The 18300-nt window shown below is 49.3% G+C and overlaps 1 protein-coding gene across 3 annotated transcripts in view; it reads left to right on the top strand.

The window, feature by feature from the left end:
• CNOT9 (CCR4-NOT transcription complex subunit 9) overlaps positions 1-18300 on the top strand; it is a 78144-nt gene that overhangs the window by 5261 nt on the left and 54583 nt on the right. For all 3 annotated transcript variants that reach the window (XM_063933912.1, XM_063933913.1, XM_063933911.1), the window contains exons 2-3: positions 2245-2424; positions 8539-8654. In XM_063933912.1, coding sequence (XP_063789982.1) covers positions 2383-2424; positions 8539-8654 — 158 coding nt within the window. In that variant the 5' untranslated portion in view covers positions 2245-2382. The remainder of the gene's footprint in view (positions 1-2244; positions 2425-8538; positions 8655-18300) is intronic.

The raw sequence follows: 18300 nt of genomic DNA, 5'->3' as shown, positions 1-18300 counted from the left end.
GGTGGCTGCAGAGGGCTCATCTACTAGAGGGCCGCAGATTCGGAATACAGGACTGGGTCCTGGTGACCACGGATGCCAGCCTTCGGGGCTGGGGTGCAGTCACACAGAGAATAAAATTCCAAGGACTATGGTCAAAACAGGAGTTTTTCACTTAACATAAATTTTCTGGAGATAAGAGCCATTTACAAGGCCCTAAGCAAAACAAGGCCCCTGCTTCACCAGCCGTACTGATCCAATCAGACAACATCACGGCGCTCGCCCATGTGAACAGGCAGGGCGGCACAAGAAGCAGGAGGGCGATGGCAGAAGCCACAGGGATTCCCCGTTGGGCGGAAAATCATGTGGTAGCACTGGCAGCAGTGTTCATTCCGGGAGTGGACAACTGGGAAGCAGACTTCCGCAGCAGACTCCACCCGGGAGAATAGGGACTTCATCCAGAAGTCTTCCAAATGCTGGTAAACCGTTGGGAAAGACCACAGGTGGACATGATGGCGTCCCGCCTCAATAAAAAAGATATTGCGCCAGGTCAAGGGAACCTCAGGCGATCGCTGTGGATGCTCTAGTGACACCGCGGGTGTACCAGTCGGTTTATGTGTTCCCTCCTCTCCCTCTCATACCCAAGGTACTGAGGATAATAAGAAAAAGAGGAGTAAGAACTATACTCATTGTTCCGGATTGGCCAAGAAGGGCTTGGTACCTGGAACTTCAGGAGATGATCTCAGAGGACCCATGGCCTCTGCCACTCAGACAGGATCTGCTGCAGCAGGGGCCCTGTCTGTTCAAAGACTTACCGCGGCTGCATTGACGGCATGGCGGTTGAACACCGGATCCTGGGTGAAAAAGGCATTCCGGAGCAAGTCATTCTTATCCTGATCAAAGCCAGGAAGGATGTCAGCCTGAAGTTCAGACGTTGTAAGGGAGTGCTGCATATTCAGCCCCTTTTTTGTGCCCCTGTGGCACCTTGGGATCTCAATGTGGTTTTGAAGTTCCTGGAATCACATTGGTTTGAGCCACTTAAAACCGTGGATTTAAAATATCTCGCATGAAAAGTGGTCATGTGTTGGCTCTGGCTTCGGCCAGGCATGTGTCAGAATTGGCGGCTTTGTCATAAAAAAGCCCTTACCTGACTTTCCATATGGATAGGGCAGAGTTGAGAACTCGTCCTCACTTTATCCCGAAGGTGGTATCAGGTTTTCACTTGTACCAACCTATTGTGGTGCCTGCGGCTACTAGGGACCTGGAGGATTCCAAGTTACTGGACGTAGTCAGGGCCCTGAAAAATTATATTTCCAGGACGGCTGGAGTCAGGAAAACTGACTCGCTGTTTATCCTAGATGCACCCAACATGCTGGGTGCTCCTGCTTCTAAGCAGACTATAGCACGCTGGATTTGTAGCACTATTCAGCTTGCGCATTCTGCGGTGGGACTACCGCAGCCTAAATCTGTAAAAGCCCATTCCACATGGAAGGGGGCTCATCTTGGGCGGCTGCCCGAGAGGTCTCGGCTTTACAACTTGGCCGAGCTGCTACTTGGTCAGGGGCAAACACGTTGCAAAATTCTACAAATTTGATACCCTGGCTGAGAAGGACCTTGAGTTCTCTCATTCGGTGCTGCAGAGTCATCCGCACTCTCCCGCCCGTTTGGGAGCTTTGGTATAATCCCCATGGTCCTTACGGAGTCCCCAGCATCCACTAGGACGTCAGAGAAAATAAGATTTTACTCACCGGTAAATCTATTTCTCGTAGTCCGTAGTGGATGCTGGGCGCCCATCCCTAGTGCGGATAGTCTGCAATACTTGTAAATAGTTATTGTTACACAAATCGGGTTGTTATTGCGAACCATCTATTCAGAGGTTCCATTGTTATCATACTGTTAACCGGGGTTCCTATCACGAGTTATATGGTGTGATTGGTGTGGCTGGTATGAGTCTTACCCGGGATTCAAAATCCTTCCTTATTGTGTCAGCTCTTCCGGGCACAGTGTCCTAACTGAGGCTTGGAGGAGGGTCATAGGGGGAGGAGCCAGTGCACACCAGATAGTCCTAAAGCTTTCTTTAGATGTGCCCAGTCTCCTGCGGAGTCGTCTATTCCCCATGGTCCTTACGGAGTCCCCAGCATCCACTACGGACTACGAGAAATAGATTTACCGGTGAGTAAAATCTTATTATAAGTGCAGGCTTTATTGTATCTACTTCCAAGACTTAAATATGTATTTAATTCATACTTTTCTTTTTCATATGGATAGCCTGTGCCAGCAGCACTAGCTCAAGTTGACAGAGAAAAGATTTATCAGTGGATTAATGAGTTGTCAAGCCCAGAGACTCGTGAAAATGCCTTGTTGGAGCTTAGCAAAAAACGTGAATCTGTCCCAGACCTCGCACCCATGCTGTGGCATTCTTTTGGTACAATTGCAGCACTGTTACAGGTATGTAAAGAAAATTGTTCTTCTGCCACTGTAATTTTGTACATTAGTTAAATGTTAGTGTCATTCAAAATCTCAACACACATATATATTCATTACTTAACAGTCACACAAATGAGTTTGTAGTTTTGAACAGCTGGAATGCCAAAACGGGTCTAGTAACTTCATCTGTGTCTTAATTCTGCTGGGGAGTTTTACCTAGGTTCTTTCAGCATCTAATGATTTGCCAGAGGTTGTCCCTAATTGGATAAAGTGCTTCATTACCCTGTCTGTAAAATGTAAACAGATCTGCTGTTCGGGTACAAGCACTGTGAAGAATCCACAGGAGGTGGATCTACCTAACATTGGCATTTATTATAGAGTTGCCCAAGTATTTTAGCGTTGTTATAAGAATTCTGTATGTCTGAGAGTAATGCAATTTCTCTATCGTCCTAGTGGATGCTGGGGTTCCTGAAAGGACCATGGAGAATAGCGGCTCCGCAGGAGACAGGGCACAAAAAGTAAAGCTTTTCCAGATCAGGTGGTGTGCACTGGCTCCTCCCCCTATGACCCTCCTCCAGACTCCAGTTAGATTTTTGTGCCCGGCCGAGAAGGGTGCAATCTAGGTGGCTCTCCTAAAGAGCTGCTTAGAAAAAGTTTAGCTTAGGTTTTTTATTTTACAGTGAGTCCTGCTGGCAACAGGATCACTGCAACGAGGGACTGAGGGGAGAAGAAGTGAACTCACCTGCGTGCAGGATGGATTGGCTTCTTGGCTACTGGACATCAGCTCCAGAGGGACGATCACAGGTACAGCCTGGATGGTCACCGGAGCCGCGCCGCCGGCCCCCTTGCAGATGCTGAAGTCAGAAGAGGTCCAGAATCGGCGGCTGAAGACTCCTGCAGTCTTCTAAAGGTAGCGCACAGCACTGCAGCTGTGCGCCATTTTCCTCTCAGCACACTTCACACGCAGTCACTGAGGGTGCAGGGCGCTGGGGGGGGGCGCCCTGGGAGGCAAATGTAACCTATATAAAGGCTAAAAATACCTCACATATAGCCCCCAGAGGCTATATGGAGATATTTAACCCCTGCCTGGATTCACTAAATAGCGGGAGACGAGCCCGCCGGAAAAGGGGCGGGGCCTATCTCCTCAGCACACGGCGCCATTTCCTCTCACAGCTCCGCTGGTCAGGACGGCTCCCAGGTCTCTCCCCTGCACTGCACTACAGAAACAGGGTAAAACAGAGAGGGGGGGCAAATTTATGGCGATATTTTGATATATATAAAGCAGCTATAAGGGAGCACTTATTATAAGGCTATCCCTGTTATATATAGCGCTTTTGGTGTGTGCTGGCAAACTCTCCCTCTGTCTCCCCAAAGGGCTAGTGGGTCCTGTCTTCGTTAGGAGCATTCCCTGTGTGTGTGCTGTGTGTCGGTACGTGTGTGTCGACATGTATGAGGACGATATTGGTGTAGAGGCGGAGCAATTGCCAAATATGAGGATGTCACCCCCTAGGGAGTCGACACCAGAATGGATGCCTTTATTTATGGAACTACGGGATAGTGTCAACACGCTAAAGCAGTCGTTTGACGACATGAGACGGCCGGACAATCAATTAGTGCCTGTCCAGGCGACTCAAACACCGTCAGGGGCTGTGAAACGCCCTTTGCCTCAGTCGGTCGACCCAGACACAGGCACTGACTCCAGTGGTGACGGTGACGAATCAACCGTATTTTCCAGTAGGGCCACACGTTATATGATTTTGGCAATGAAGGAGGCGTTACATTTAGCTGATACTACAGGTACCACTAAACAGGGTATTATGTGGGGTGTGAAAAAACTACCTATAGTTTTTCCTGAATCAGAAGAATTAAATGACGTGTGTAATGAAGCGTGGGTTGCCCCTGATAAAAAGCTGATAATTTCAAAGAAATTATTGGCATTATACCCTTTCCCGCCAGAGGTTAGGGAGCGCTGGGAAACACCTCCTAGGGTGGACAAGGCGCTAACACGCTTATCTAAACAAGTGGCGTTACCCTCTCCTGAGACGGCCGCACTTAAAGATCCATCAGATAGGAGGATGGAAAATATCCAAAAAAGTATATACACACATGCAGGTGTTATACTACGACCAGCTATAGCGACTGCCTGGATGTGCAGTGCTGGGGTAGTTTGGTCAGAGTCCCTGATTGAAAATATTGATACCCTGGACAGGGACAATATTTTACTGTCGTTAGAACAAATAAAGGATGCATTTCTTTATATGCGTGATGCACAGAGGGATATCTGCACACTGGCATCACGGGTAAGTGCTATGTCCATTTCGGCCAGAAGAGCTTTATGGACGTGACAGTGGACAGGCGATGCGGATTCAAAACGACATATGGAAGTTTTGCCGTATAAAGGGGAGGAGTTATTTGGAGTCGGTCTATCAGATTTGGTGGCCACGGCTACAGCCGGGAAATCCACCTTTCTACCTCAAGTCACTCCCCAACAGAAAAAGGCACCGACTTTTCAACCGCAGCCCTTTCGTTCCTTTAAAAATAAGAGAGCAAAGGGCTATTCATATCTGCCACGAGGCAGAGGTCGAGGGAAGAGACAGCAACAGGCAGCTCCTTCCCAGGAACAGAAGCCTTCCCCGGCTTCTACAAAAGCCTCAGCATGACGCTGGGGCTTCTCAAGCGGACTCGGGGACGGTGGGTGGTCGTCTCAAAAATTACAGCGCGCAGTGGGCTCACTCGCAGGTAGATCCCTGGATCCTGCAGATAATATCTCAGGGGTACAGGTTGGAATTGGAGACGGATCCACCTCGCCGTTTCCTGAAGTCTGCTTTACCAACGTCCCCCTCCGAAAGGGAGACGGTTTTGGAAGCCATTCACAAGCTGTACTCTCAGCAGGTGATAGTCAAGGTACCTCTTCTACAACAAGGGAAGGGGTATTATTCCACTCTTTTTGTGGTACCGAAGCCGGATGGCTCGGTAAGGCCTATTCTAAATCTGAAGTCCTTGAACCTGTACATAAAGAAGTTCAAGTTCAAGATGGAGTCACTCAGAGCAGTGATAGCGAACCTGGAAGAGGGGGACTTTATGGTATCCTTGGACATCAAGGATGCGTATCTCCACGTTCCAATTTACCCCTCACACCAGGGGTACCTCAGGTTCGTTGTACAAAACTGTCACTATCAGTTTCAGACGCTGCCGTTCGGATTGTCCACGGCACCTCGGGTCTTTACAAAGGTAATGGCCGAGATGATGATTCTTCTTCGAAGAAAAGGCATATTAATTATCCCATACTTGGACGATCTCCTAATAAGGGCAAGGTCCAGAGAACAGCTAGAGATGGGATTAGCACTGTCGCAAGAAGTGCTAAAACAACACGGGTGGATTCTGAATATTCCAAAATCCCAGTTAATGCCGACAACTCGTCTGCTGTTCCTAGGGATGATTCTGGACACGGTTCAGAAAAAGGTTTTTCTCCCGGAGGAAAAAGCCAAGGAGTTATCCGAGCTTGTCAGGAACCTCCTAAAACCAGGAAAGGTGTCTGTACATCAATGCACAAGAGTCCTGGGAAAAATGGTGGCTTCTTACGAAGCAATTCCATTCGGCAGATTCCACGCAAGAATTTTCCAAAGGGATCTGTTGGACAAATGGTCAGGGTCGCATCTTCAGATGCACCTGCGGATAACCCTGTCTCCAAGGACAAGGGTGTCTCTTCTGTGGTGGTTGCAGAGTGCTCATCTATTGGAGGGCCGCAGATTCGGCATACAGGATTGGATCCTGGTGACCACGGACGCCAGCCTGAGAGGCTGGGGAGCAGTCACACAAGGAAGAAACTTCCAGGGAGTATGGACGAGCCTGGAAACGTCTCTTCACATAAACATTCTGGAACTAAGAGCAATATACAATGCTCTAAGCCAGGCAGAACCTCTGCTTCAGGGAAAACCGGTGTTGATCCAGTCGGACAACATCACGGCAGTCGCCCATGTGAACAGACAGGGCGGCACAAGAAGCAGGAGTGCAATGGCAGAAGCTGCAAGGATTCTTCGCTGGGCAGAGAATCATGTGATAGCACTGTCAGCAGTGTTCATCCCGGGAGTGGACAACTGGGAAGCAGACTTCCTCAGCAGACACGATCTTCACCCGGGAGAGTGGGGACTTCATCCAGAAGTCTTCCACTTGCTGGTAACCCGTTGGGAAAGACCAATGGTGGACATGATGGCGTCTCGCCTCAACAAAAAACTGGACAGGTATTGCGCCAGGTCAAGAGATCCGCAGGCAATAGCTGTGGACGCGCTGGTAACGCCTTGGGTGTACCAGTCGGTGTATGTGTTTCCTCCTCTGCCTCTCATACCAAAAGTATTGAGAATTATACGGCAAAGAGGCGTAAGGACGATACTAGTGGTTCCGGATTGGCCAAGAAGGACTTGGTACCCGGAACTTCAAGAGATGATCACGGAAGATCCGTGGCCTCTACCTCTAAGGAGGGACTTGCTTCAGCAGGGTCCCTGTCTGTTTCAAGACTTACCGCGGCTGCGTTTGACGGCATGGCGGTTGAACGCCGGATCCTAAAGGAAAAAGGCATGCCGGAAGAAGTCATTCCTACTTTGATTAAAGCAAGGAAGGAAGTAACCGTGCAACATTATCACCGAATTTGGCGAAAATATGTTGCGTGGTGCGAAGATCGGAGTGCTCCGACGGAGGAATTTCAACTGGGTCGATTCCTACATTTCCTGCAATCAGGATTGTCTATGGGTCTCAAATTGGGATCTATTAAGGTTCAAATTTCGGCCCTGTCGATTTTCTTTCAAAAAGAATTGGCTTCAGTCCCTGAAGTCCAGACCTTTGTTAAGGGAGTGCTACATATACAGCCTCCTGTGGTGCCTCCAGTGGCACCGTGGGATCTCAATGTGGTTTTGGACTTTCTAAAATCTCATTGGTTTGAACCACTAAAGAAGGTGGATTTGAAATATCTCACATGGAAAGTGACCATGCTTCTAGCCCTGGCTTCGGCCAGGAGAGTGTCAGAACTGGCAGCTTTATCTTACAAAAGCCCATATCTGATTTTCCATTCGGACAGGGCAGAACTGCGGACTCGTCCGCATTTTCTCCCTAAGGTGGTGTCAGCATTTCATCTGAACCAGCCTATTGTAGTGCCTGCGGCTACAAGTGACTTGGAGGACTCCAAGTTACTGGACGTTGTCAGAGCATTAAAAATATATATTGCAAGGACAGCTGGAGTCAGAAAATCTGACTCGTTGTTTATATTGTATGCACCCAACAAGATGGGTGCTCCTGCGTCTAAGCAGACGATTGCTCGTTGGATCTGTAGCACAATCCAACTTGCACATTCTGTGGCAGGCCTGCCACAGCCTAAATCTGTAAAGGCCCACTCCACAAGGAAGGTGGGCTCATCTTGGGCGGCTGCCCGAGGGGTCTCGGCATTACAACTTTGCCGAGCAGCTACGTGGTCAGGGGAGAACACGTTTGTAAAATTTTACAAATTTGATACTCTGGCTAAGGAGGACCTGGAGTTCTCTCATTCGGTGCTGCAGAGTCATCCGCACTCTCCCGCCCGTTTGGGAGCTTTGGTATAATCCCCATGGTCCTTTCAGGAACCCCAGCATCCACTAGGACGATAGAGAAAATAAGATTTTACTTACCGATAAATCTATTTCTCAGAGTCCGTAGTGGATGCTGGGCGTCCATCCCAAGTGCGGATTATCTGCAATAATTGTACATAGTTATTGTTAACTATTCGGGTTATTGTTGAAGGAAGCCATCTTTCAGAGGCTCCGCTGTTATCATACTGTTAACTGGGTTTAGATCACAAGTTGTACGGTGTGATTGGTGTGGCTGGTATGAGTCTTACCCGGGATTCAAAATCCTCCCTTATTGTGTACGCTCGTCCGGGCACAGTACCTAACTGGAGTCTGGAGGAGGGTCATAGGGGGAGGAGCCAGTGCACACCACCTGATCTGGAAAAGCTTTACTTTTTGTGCCCTGTCTCCTGCGGAGCCGCTATTCCCCATGGTCCTTTCAGGAACCCCAGCATCCACTACGGACTCCGAGAAATAGATTTATCGGTAAGTAAAATCTTATTTTAATGTTCTATTGACACCTTTTTTTTTTTTTTTCATGCAGGAAATTGTAAATATTTATCCATCCATCAACCCACCTACCCTCACTGCACATCAGTCCAATAGAGTGTGCAATGCATTGGCCCTGTTGCAATGTGTGGCATCACACCCAGAGACCAGGTACATATTAGATGTCTATGAATGGGAGAAATAGACTGTATAGATACATTGTTATTTCTCTGACGTCCTAAGTGGATGCTGGGGACTCCGTCAGGACCATGGGGAATAGCGGCTCCGCAGGAGACAGGGCACAAAAGTAAAAGCTTTAGGATCAGGTGGTGTGCACTGGCTCCTCCCCCTATGACCCTCCTCCAAGCCTCAGTTAGGTTTTTGTGCCTGGCCGAGAAGGGTGCAATCTAGGTGGCTCTCCTAAAGAGCTGCTTAGAGTAAAAGTTTTGTTAGGTTTTTTATTTTCAGTGAGTCCTGCTGGCAACAGGCTCACTGCAACGAGGGACTTAGGGGAGAAGTGAACTCACTTGCGTGCAGGATGGATTGGCTTCTTAGGCTACTGGACACTAGCTCCAGAGGGACGATCACAGGTACAGCCTGGATGGGTCACCGGAGCCGCGCCGCCGACCCCCTTGCAGATGCTGAAGAGAGAAGAGGTCCAGAAATCGGCGGCTGAAGACTTCTCAGTCTTCATGAGGTAGCGCACAGCACTGCAGCTGTGCGCCATTGCTCTCAGCACACTTCACACCAACGGTCACTGAGGGTGCAGGGCGCTTGGGGGGGGCGCCCTGGGCAGCAATGAAAGTACCTATGCTGGCTAAAAATACATCACATATAGCCCCTGGGGCTATATGGATGTATTTAACCCCTGCCAGGTTGTCAGAAAAACGGGAGAAGAAGCCCGCCGAAAAGGGGGTGGGGCCTATTCTCCTCAGCACACAGCGCCATTTTCCTACACAGCTCCGCTGCTAGGAAGGCTCCCAGGCTCTCCCCTGCACTGCACTACAGAAACAGGGTTAAAACAGAGGGGGGGCACTTATTTGGCGATATTATTATATATTAAGATGCTATAAGGGAAAACACTTATATAAGGTTGTCCCTGTATAATATAGCGTTTTGGTGTGTGCTGGCAAACTCTCCCTCTGTCTTCCCAAAGGGCTAGTGGGGTCCTGTCCTCTATCAGAGCATTCCCTGTGTGTGTGCTGTGTGTCGGTACGTGTGTGTCGACATGTATGAGGACGATGTTGGTGAGGAGGCGGAGCAATTGCCTGTAATGGTGATGTCACTCTCTAGGGAGTCGACACCGGTATGGATGGCTTATTTAGAGAATTACGTGATAATGTCAACACGCTGCAAGGTCGGTTGACGACATGAGACGGCCGGCAAACCAATTAGTACCTGTCCAGGCGTCTCAAACACCGTCAGGGGCTTTAAAACGCCCATTTACCTCAGTCGGTCGACACAGACACGGACACTGACTCCAGTGTCGACGGTGAAGAAACAAACGTATTTTCCATTTGGGCCACACGTTACATGTTAAGGGCAATGAAGGAGGTGTTACATATTTCTGATACTACAAGTACCACAAAAGAGGGTATTATGTGGGGTGTGAAAAAACTACCTGTAGTTTTTCCTGAATCAGATAAATTAAATGAAGTGTGTGACGTTATACCCTTTCCCGCCAGAAGTTAGGGCGCGTTGGGAAACACCCCTTAGGGTGGATAAGGCGCTCACACGCTTATCAAAACAAGTGGCGTTACCGTCTCCAGATACGGCCGCCCTCAAGGAGCCAGCTGATAGGAGGCTGGAAAATATCCTAAAAAGTATATACACACATACTGGTGTTATACTGCGACCAGCGATCGCCTCAGCCTGGATGTGCAGCGCTGGGGTGGCTTGGTCGGATTCCCTGACTGAAAATATTGATACCCTTGACAGGGACAGTATTTTATTGACTATAGAGCATTTAAAGGATGCATTTCTATATATGCGAGATGTACAGAGGGATATTGGCACTCTGGCATCAAGAGTAAGTGCGATGTCCATATCTGCCAGAAGATGTTTATGGACACGACAGTGGTCAGGTGATGCAGATTCCAAACGGCACATGGAAGTATTGCCGTATAAAGGGGAGGAGTTATTTGGGGTCGGTCCATCGGACCTGGTGGCCACGGCAACAGCTGGAAAATCCACCTTTTTTACCCCAAGTCACATCTCAGCAGAAAAAGACACCGTCTTTTCAGCCTCAGTCCTTTCGTCCCCATAAGGGCAAGCAGGCAAAAGGCCAGTCATATCTGCCCAGGGATAGAGGAAAGGGAAGAAGACTGCAGCAGGCAGCCCATTCCCAGGAACAGAAGCCCTCCACCGCTTTTGCCAAGTCCTCAGCATGACGCTGGGGCCGTACAAGCGGACTCAGGTGCGGTGGGGGGGTCGTCTCAAGAGTTTCAGCGCGCAGTGGGCTCACTCGCAAGTGGACCCCTGGATCCTACAAGTAGTATCCCAGGGGTACAGATTGGAAATTCGAGACGTCTCCCCCTCGCAGGTTCCTGAAGTCTGCTTTACCAACGTCTCCCTCCGACAGGGAGGCGGTATTGGAAACAATTCACAAGCTGTATTCCCAGCAGGTGATAATCAAAGTACCCCTCCTACAACAAGGAAAGGGGTATTATTCCACACTATATTGTGGTACTGAAGCCAGACGGCTCGGTGAGACCTATTCTAAATCTGAAATATTTGAACACTTACATACAAAGGTTCAAATCAAGATGGAGTCACTCAGAGCAGTGATAGCGAACCAGGAAGAAGGGGACTATATGGTGTCCCTGGACATCAAGGATGCTTACCTCCATGTCCCAATTTGCCCTTCTCACCAAGGGTACCTCAGGTTCGTGGTACAAAACTGTCACTATCAGTTTCAGACGCTGCCGTTTGGATTGTCCACGGCACCCCAGGTCTTTACCAAGGTAATGGCCGAAATGATGATTCTTCTTCAAAGAAAAGGCGTCTTAATTATCCCTTACTTGGACGATCTCCTGATAAGGGCAAGGTCCAGAGAACAGTTGGAGGTCGGAGTAGCACTATCTCAAGTAGTTCTACGACAGCACGGGTGGATTCTAAATATTCCAAAATCGCAGCTGTCTCCGACGACACGTCTGCTGTTCCTAGGGATGATTCTGGACACAGTCCAGAAAAAGGTGTTTCTCCCGGAGGAGAAAGCCAGGGAGTTATCCGAGCTAGTCAGGAACCTCCTAAAACCAGGAAAAGTGTCAGTGCATCATTGCACAAGGGTCCTGGGAAAAATGGTGGCTTCTTACGAAGCGATTCCATTCGGCAGATTTCACGCAAGAATTTTCCAAAGGGATCTGTTGGACAAATGGTCAGGGTCGCATCTTCAGATGCACCTGCGGATAACCCTGTCTCCAAGGACAAGGGTGTCTCTTCTGTGGTGGCTGCAGAGTGCTCATCTATTGGAGGGCCGCAGATTCGGCATACAGGATTGGATCCTGGTGACCACGGATGCCAGCCTGAAAGGCTGGGGAGCAGTCACACAAGGAAAAAATTTCCAGGGAGTGTGATCAAGTCTGGAGACTTCTCTCCACATAAATATACTGGAGCTAAGAGCAATTTACAATGCTCTAAGCTTAGCAAGACCTCTGCTTCAAGGTCAGCCGGTATTGATCCAGTGGGACAACATCACGGCAGTCGCTCACGTAAACAGACAGGGCGGCACAAGAAGCAGGAGGGCAATGGCAGAAACTGCAAGGATTCTTCGCTGGGCGGAAAATCATGTGATAGCACTGTCAGCAGTGTTCATTCCGGGAGTGGACAACTGGGAAGCAGACTTCCTCAGCACGACCTCCACCCGGGAGAGTGGGGACTTCATCGGGAAGTCTTCCACATGATTGTGAACCGTTGGGAAAGACCAAAGGTGGACATGATGGCGTCCCGCCTGAACAAAAAACTGGACAGGTATTGCGCCAGGTCAAGAGACCCTCAGGCAATAGCTGTGGACGTTCTGGTAACACCGTGGGTGTACCAGTCGGTGTATGTGTTCCCTCCTCTGCTTCTCATACCTAAGGTACTGAGAATTATAAGACGTAGAGGAGTAAGAACTATACTCGTGGCTCCGGATTGGCCAAGAAGGACTTGGTACCCGGAACTTCAAGAGATGCTCACAGAGGACTCATGGCCTCTGCCGCTAAGAAGGGACTTGCTTCAGCAAGTACCATGTCTGTTCCAAGACTTACCGCGGCTGCGTTTGACGGCATGGCGGTTGAACGCCGGATCCTAAGGGAAAAAGGCATTCCGGAAGAGGTCATTCCTACCCTGGTCAAAGCCAGGAAGGAGGTGACCGCACAACGTTATCACCACATGTGGCGAAAATATGTTGCGTGGTGTGAGGCCAGGAAGGCCCCACGAAGAAATTTCAACTCGGTCGATTCCTGCATTTCCTGCAAACAGGAGTGTCTATGGGCCTCAAATTGGGGTCCATTAAGGTTCAAATTTCGGCCCTGTCGATTTTCTTCCAGAAAGAATTGGCTTCAGTTCCTGAAGTCCAGAAGTTTGTCAAGGGAGTACTGCATATACAACCCCCTTTTGTGCCTCCAGTGGCACTGTGGGATCTCAACGTAGTTCTGGGATTCCTCAAATCACATTGGTTTAAACCGCTCAAATCTGTGGATTTGAAATATCTCACATGGAAAGTGACCATGATGTTGGCCCTGGCCTCGGCCAGGCGAGTGTCAGAATTGGCGGCTTTGTCTCACAAAAGCCCATATCTGATTGTCCATTCGGACAGGGCAGAGCTGCGGACTCGTCCCCAGTTTCTCCCTAAGGTGATGTCAGCGTTTCACCTGAACCAGCTTATTGTGGTACCTGCGGCTACTAGGGACTTGGAGGACTCCAAGTTGCTAGATGTTGTCAGGGCCCTGAAAATATAGGTTTCCAGGACGGCTGGAGTCAGGAAAACTGACTTGCTGTTATCCTGTATGCACCCAACAAACTGGGTGCTCTTGCTTCTAAGCAGACGATTGCTAGTTGGGTGTGTAGTACAATTCAGCTTGCACATTCTGTGGCAGGCCTGCCACAGCCAAAATATGTAAATGCCCATTCCACAAGGAAGGTGGGCTCATCTTGGGCGGCTGCCCGAGGGGTCTCGGCTCTACAACTTTGCCGAGCTGCTACTTTGTCAGGGGCACACCCTGGCTGAGGAGGACCTGGAGTTCTCTCACTCGGTGCTGCAGAGTCATCCCCACTCTCCCGCCCGTTTGGGAGCTTTGGTATAATCCCCATGGTCCTGACGGAGTCCCCAGCATCCACTTAGGACATCAGAGAAAATAAGAATTTACTTACCGATAATTCTATTTCTCGTAGTCCGTAGTGGATGCTGGGCGCCCATCCCAAGTGCGGATTGTCTGCAATACTTGTACATAGTTATTGTTACAAAAATCGGGTTATTATTGTTGTGAGCCATCTTTTCAGAGGCTCCGCTGTTATCATGCTGTTAACTGGGTTCAGATCACAGGTTGTACAGTGTGATTGGTGTGGCTGGTATGAGTCTTACCCGGGATTCAAAATCCTTCCTTATTGTGTACGCTCGTCCGGGCACAGTATCCTAACTGAGGCTTGGAGGAGGGTCATAGGGGGAGGAGCCAGTGCACACCACCTGATCCTAAAGCTTTTACTTTTGTGCCCTGTCTCATGCGGAACCGCTATTCCCCATGGTCCTGACGGAGTCCCCAGCATCCACTACGGACTACGAGAAATAGAATTATCGGTAAGTAAATTCTTATTTTTCTTAATCGTTAGACCCTATAACCCGCAAAGTTTTTATTTCTATTTATGCTGTTGTCTTATTGATAGCTGCAGTTTGTCGTTTCTGTTTAAAGCACAATCCACACTATAAAAACAGTATATCCCAGTGGATTTATTGGTGGGTTTTGTTTTGTTTTTTGCTGATTTTTCCTGGTAATAGGCATATTTCAGGAGTATCCAAAACAGACTTTTGTTGATCTGTGCGTATCTAGCAGACAACAACATGGGGATTTTGTTCATATTTTGATCAAACATTCAAACTTGCAGCCTGCTGTCAAGAGACTAGCATATATGTGTAACACAACTCTGTAACTGAGAGGCGAGTGCTTTTATTAGCAATCTAATGGTGTGTCAGGCAGTTATAGTAGTGTAAGAACATGCAGAGATTTGGGGTTCTTTGAAGATCTGCTGGGAGCTTAAATGTTATGATAAAAATATGAATAAAATCCCTATGTTTGCTAGATAAACACAGATATGCAACATATTTTCTCTGACGTCCTAGTGGATGCTGGGGACTCCGTAAGGACCATGGGGGAATAGACGGGCTCCGCAGGAGACTGGGCACTCTAAAGAAAGATTCAGGACTATCTGGTGTGCACTGGCTCCTCCCCTATGACCCTCCTCCAAGCCTCAGTTAGATTTCTGTGCCCGGCCGAGCTGGATGCACACTAGGAGCTCTCCTGAGCTCCTAGAAAGAAAGTATAGTTTAGGTTTTTTATTTTACAGTGAGACCTGCTGGCAACAGGCTCACTGCATCGAGGGACTAAGGGGAGAAGAAGCGAACCTACCTAACTGGTGGTAGCTTGGGCTTCTTAGGCTACTGGACACTATTAGCTCCAGAGGGATCGAACACAGGACCTGACCTCGTCGTCCGTTTCCGGAGCCGCGCCGCCGTCCCCCTTACAGAGCCAGAAGCAAGAAGGTCCGGAAAATCGGCGGCTGAAGACTTCTGTCTTCCTCCAAGGTAGCGCACAGCACTGCAGCTGTGCGCCATTGCTCCTCATGCACACCACACACTTCAATCACTGATGGGTGCAGGGCGCTGGGGGGGGGAGGGGCGCCCTGAGCAGCAATAATATACACCTTGGCTGGCAAACTAACACCATATATAGCCCCAGGGGCTATATAGGTGTAAATTAACCCCTGCCAGACGTTTTAAAATAGCGGGAGAAAGCCCGCCGAAAAAGGGGCAGAGCCTTCTCCCTCAGCACACTGGCGCCATTTTCCCTCACAGCCTCGCTGGAAGGATCGCTCCCTGGCTCTCCCCTGCAGTCCTGCACTACAGAAAGGGTAAAAAAGAGAGGGGGGGCACAATTTAGGCGCAGTATACAATATATATGCAGCTATAAGGGAAAACACTTTTATAAGGTGATATCCCTGTGATATATAGCGCTCTGGTGTGTGCTGGCATACTCTCCCTCTGTCTCCCCAATGGGCTTTGTGGGGTCCTGTCCTCTGTCAGAGCATTCCCTGTGTGTGTGCTGTGTGTCGGTACTGCTGTGTCGACATGTATGATGAGGATAATGATGTGGAGGCGGAGCAAATGCCTGTGAATGTGATGTCACCCCCTGCGGGGTCGACACCTGTGTGGATGGACTTATGGAAGGAATTACGTGACAGTGTCAGCTCCTTACATAAAAGGTTTGACGACATAGGACAGCCGGCTTCTCAGCTTGTGCCTGTCCAAGCGTCTCAAATGTCATCAGGGGCTGTAAAACGTCCGCTACCTCAGATGACAGATACAGATGTCGACACGGATACCGACTCCAGTGTCGACGACGATGAGACTAGTGTACCCTCCAATAGGTCCACCCGTTACATGATTGAGGCAATGAAAAATGTATTACACATTTCTGATAATACCCCAGGTACCACAAAAAAGGGTATTATGTTTGGTGAGAAAAAACTACCAGTAGTTTTTCCTGCATCTGAGGAATTAAATGAGGTGTGTGAGGAAGCGTGGTCTTCCCCAGATAAGAAATTAATAGTTTCTAAACGTTTATTGGCAGCGTACCCTTTCCCGCCAGAGGATAGGTCACGTTGGGAAACACCCCCTAGGGTAGATAAAGCGCTGACACGCTTATCAAAAAAGGTGGCACTACCGTCTCCGGATACGGCCGCCCTAAAGGAACCTACTGATAGAAAGCAGGAACATACCCTTAAAGCTATATACACACACACCGGCATTATATTGAGACCCGCTATTGCATCGGCTTGTGCAGTGCTGCAGCTGCGTGGTCAGATTCCCTGTCGGATAACATTGATACCATGGATAGGGACAATATTTTGCTGACGATAGAGCATATAAAAGACGCCGTCTTATACATGCGTGATGCACAGAGGGATATTTGCCGGCTGGCATCAAAAATAAGCGCTATGTCCATTGCCGCCAGAAGGGGGTTATGGACTCGGCAATGGTCAGGCGATGCCGACTCGAAGCGGCACATGGAAGTTTTGCCCTATAAAGGGATGGAACTTTTTGGGGATGGTCTGTCAGACCTCGTTTCCACAGCTACTGCTGGGAAATCGACCTTTTTGCCACAGGCTACCCCACAGCAAAAGAAAGCACCGTATTATCAGGTACAGTCCTTTCGGCCCCAGAAAAATAAGAGGGCTAGAGGCTCATCCTTTCTGCCGAGGGGCAGAGGTAGGGGGAAAAAGCTGCAGCACACAGCTAGTTCCCAAGAGCAGAAGTCCTCCCCTGCGTCCGGTAAGTCCACAGCATGACGCTGGGGCTGCTCAGGCGGACCCGGGTACGGTGGGGGCCCGTCTCAGGAATTTCAGCACACAGTGGGCTCTCTCACAGGTGGATCCCTGGGTCCTTCAAGTAGTGTCTCAGGGGTACAGGCTGGAATTCGAGACGTCTCCCCCCTGCCGTTTCCTAAAATCTGCCTTACCGGCAACTCCCTCTGCCAGGGAGGCAGTGTTGGTGGCTATTCAAAAACTATATTCACAGCAAGTGATTGTCAAGGTACCCCTCCTTCAACAGGGAAAGGGTTACTATTCCACAATGTTTGTGGTACCGAAACCGGACGGTTCGGTGAGACCCATCTTAAATTTAAAAGCCTTGAACACTTATATCAAAAGGTTCAAGTTCAAGATGGAATCGCTCAGGGCGGTTATTGCGAGCCTGGACGAGGGGGATTACATGGTCTCCCTGGACATCAAGGATGCGTACCTGCATGTCCCTATTTACCCTCCGCACCAGGAGTACCTCAGATTTGTGGTACAGGACTGTCACTATCGGTTCCAGACGCTGCCGTTTGGGTTATCCACGGCACCGAGGGTCTTTACCAAGGTAATGGCCGACATGATGATACTCCTTCGCAAGAAGGGAGTTTTAATTATCCCATACTTGGACGATCTCCTGATAAAGGCGAGGTCCAGAGAACAGTTGGTAGTGGGGGTAGCACTTTCTCGGGAAGTGCTACAACAGCACGGCTGGATTCTCAATATTCCAAAGTCACAGCTGGTCCCGACGACACGTCTTCTGTTCCTGGGAATGATTCTGGACACAGACCAGAAAAGAGTGTTTCTTCCAGCGGAAAAAGCCGAGGAGTTGTCATCTCTAGTCAGAGACATCCTAAAACCAGGACAGGTGTCGGTACATCAATGCACACGAGTCCTGGGAAAAATGGTAGCTTCGTACGAAGCAATCCCATTCGGAAGGTTCCACGCAAGGACGTTCCAGTGGGACCTGTTGGACAAATGGTCCGGGTCCCATCTCCAGATGCAACAGCGGATAACCCTGTCGGCAAGGACCAGGGTGTCGCTGCTGTGGTGGCTGCAGAGGGCTCATCTACTAGAGGGCCGCAGATTCGGAATACAGGACTGGGTCCTGGTGACCACGGATGCCAGCCTTCGGGGCTGGGGTGCCGTCACACAGGGAAGAAATTTCCAAGGACTGTGGTCAAATCGGGAGATTTCGCTTCACATAAATATTCTGGAGCTAAGGGCCATTTACAATGCCCTAAGCCAAGCAAGGCCCCTGCTTCAGAACCAG

This window comes from Pseudophryne corroboree, chromosome 7 (genome assembly GCF_028390025.1).
Source record: "Pseudophryne corroboree isolate aPseCor3 chromosome 7, aPseCor3.hap2, whole genome shotgun sequence".
In the NCBI taxonomy this organism is placed as follows: domain Eukaryota; kingdom Metazoa; phylum Chordata; class Amphibia; order Anura; family Myobatrachidae; genus Pseudophryne; species Pseudophryne corroboree.
The sequence above is the reverse complement of the archived record's forward strand: the minus strand, read 5'-3'. Positions and strand labels throughout refer to the sequence as shown.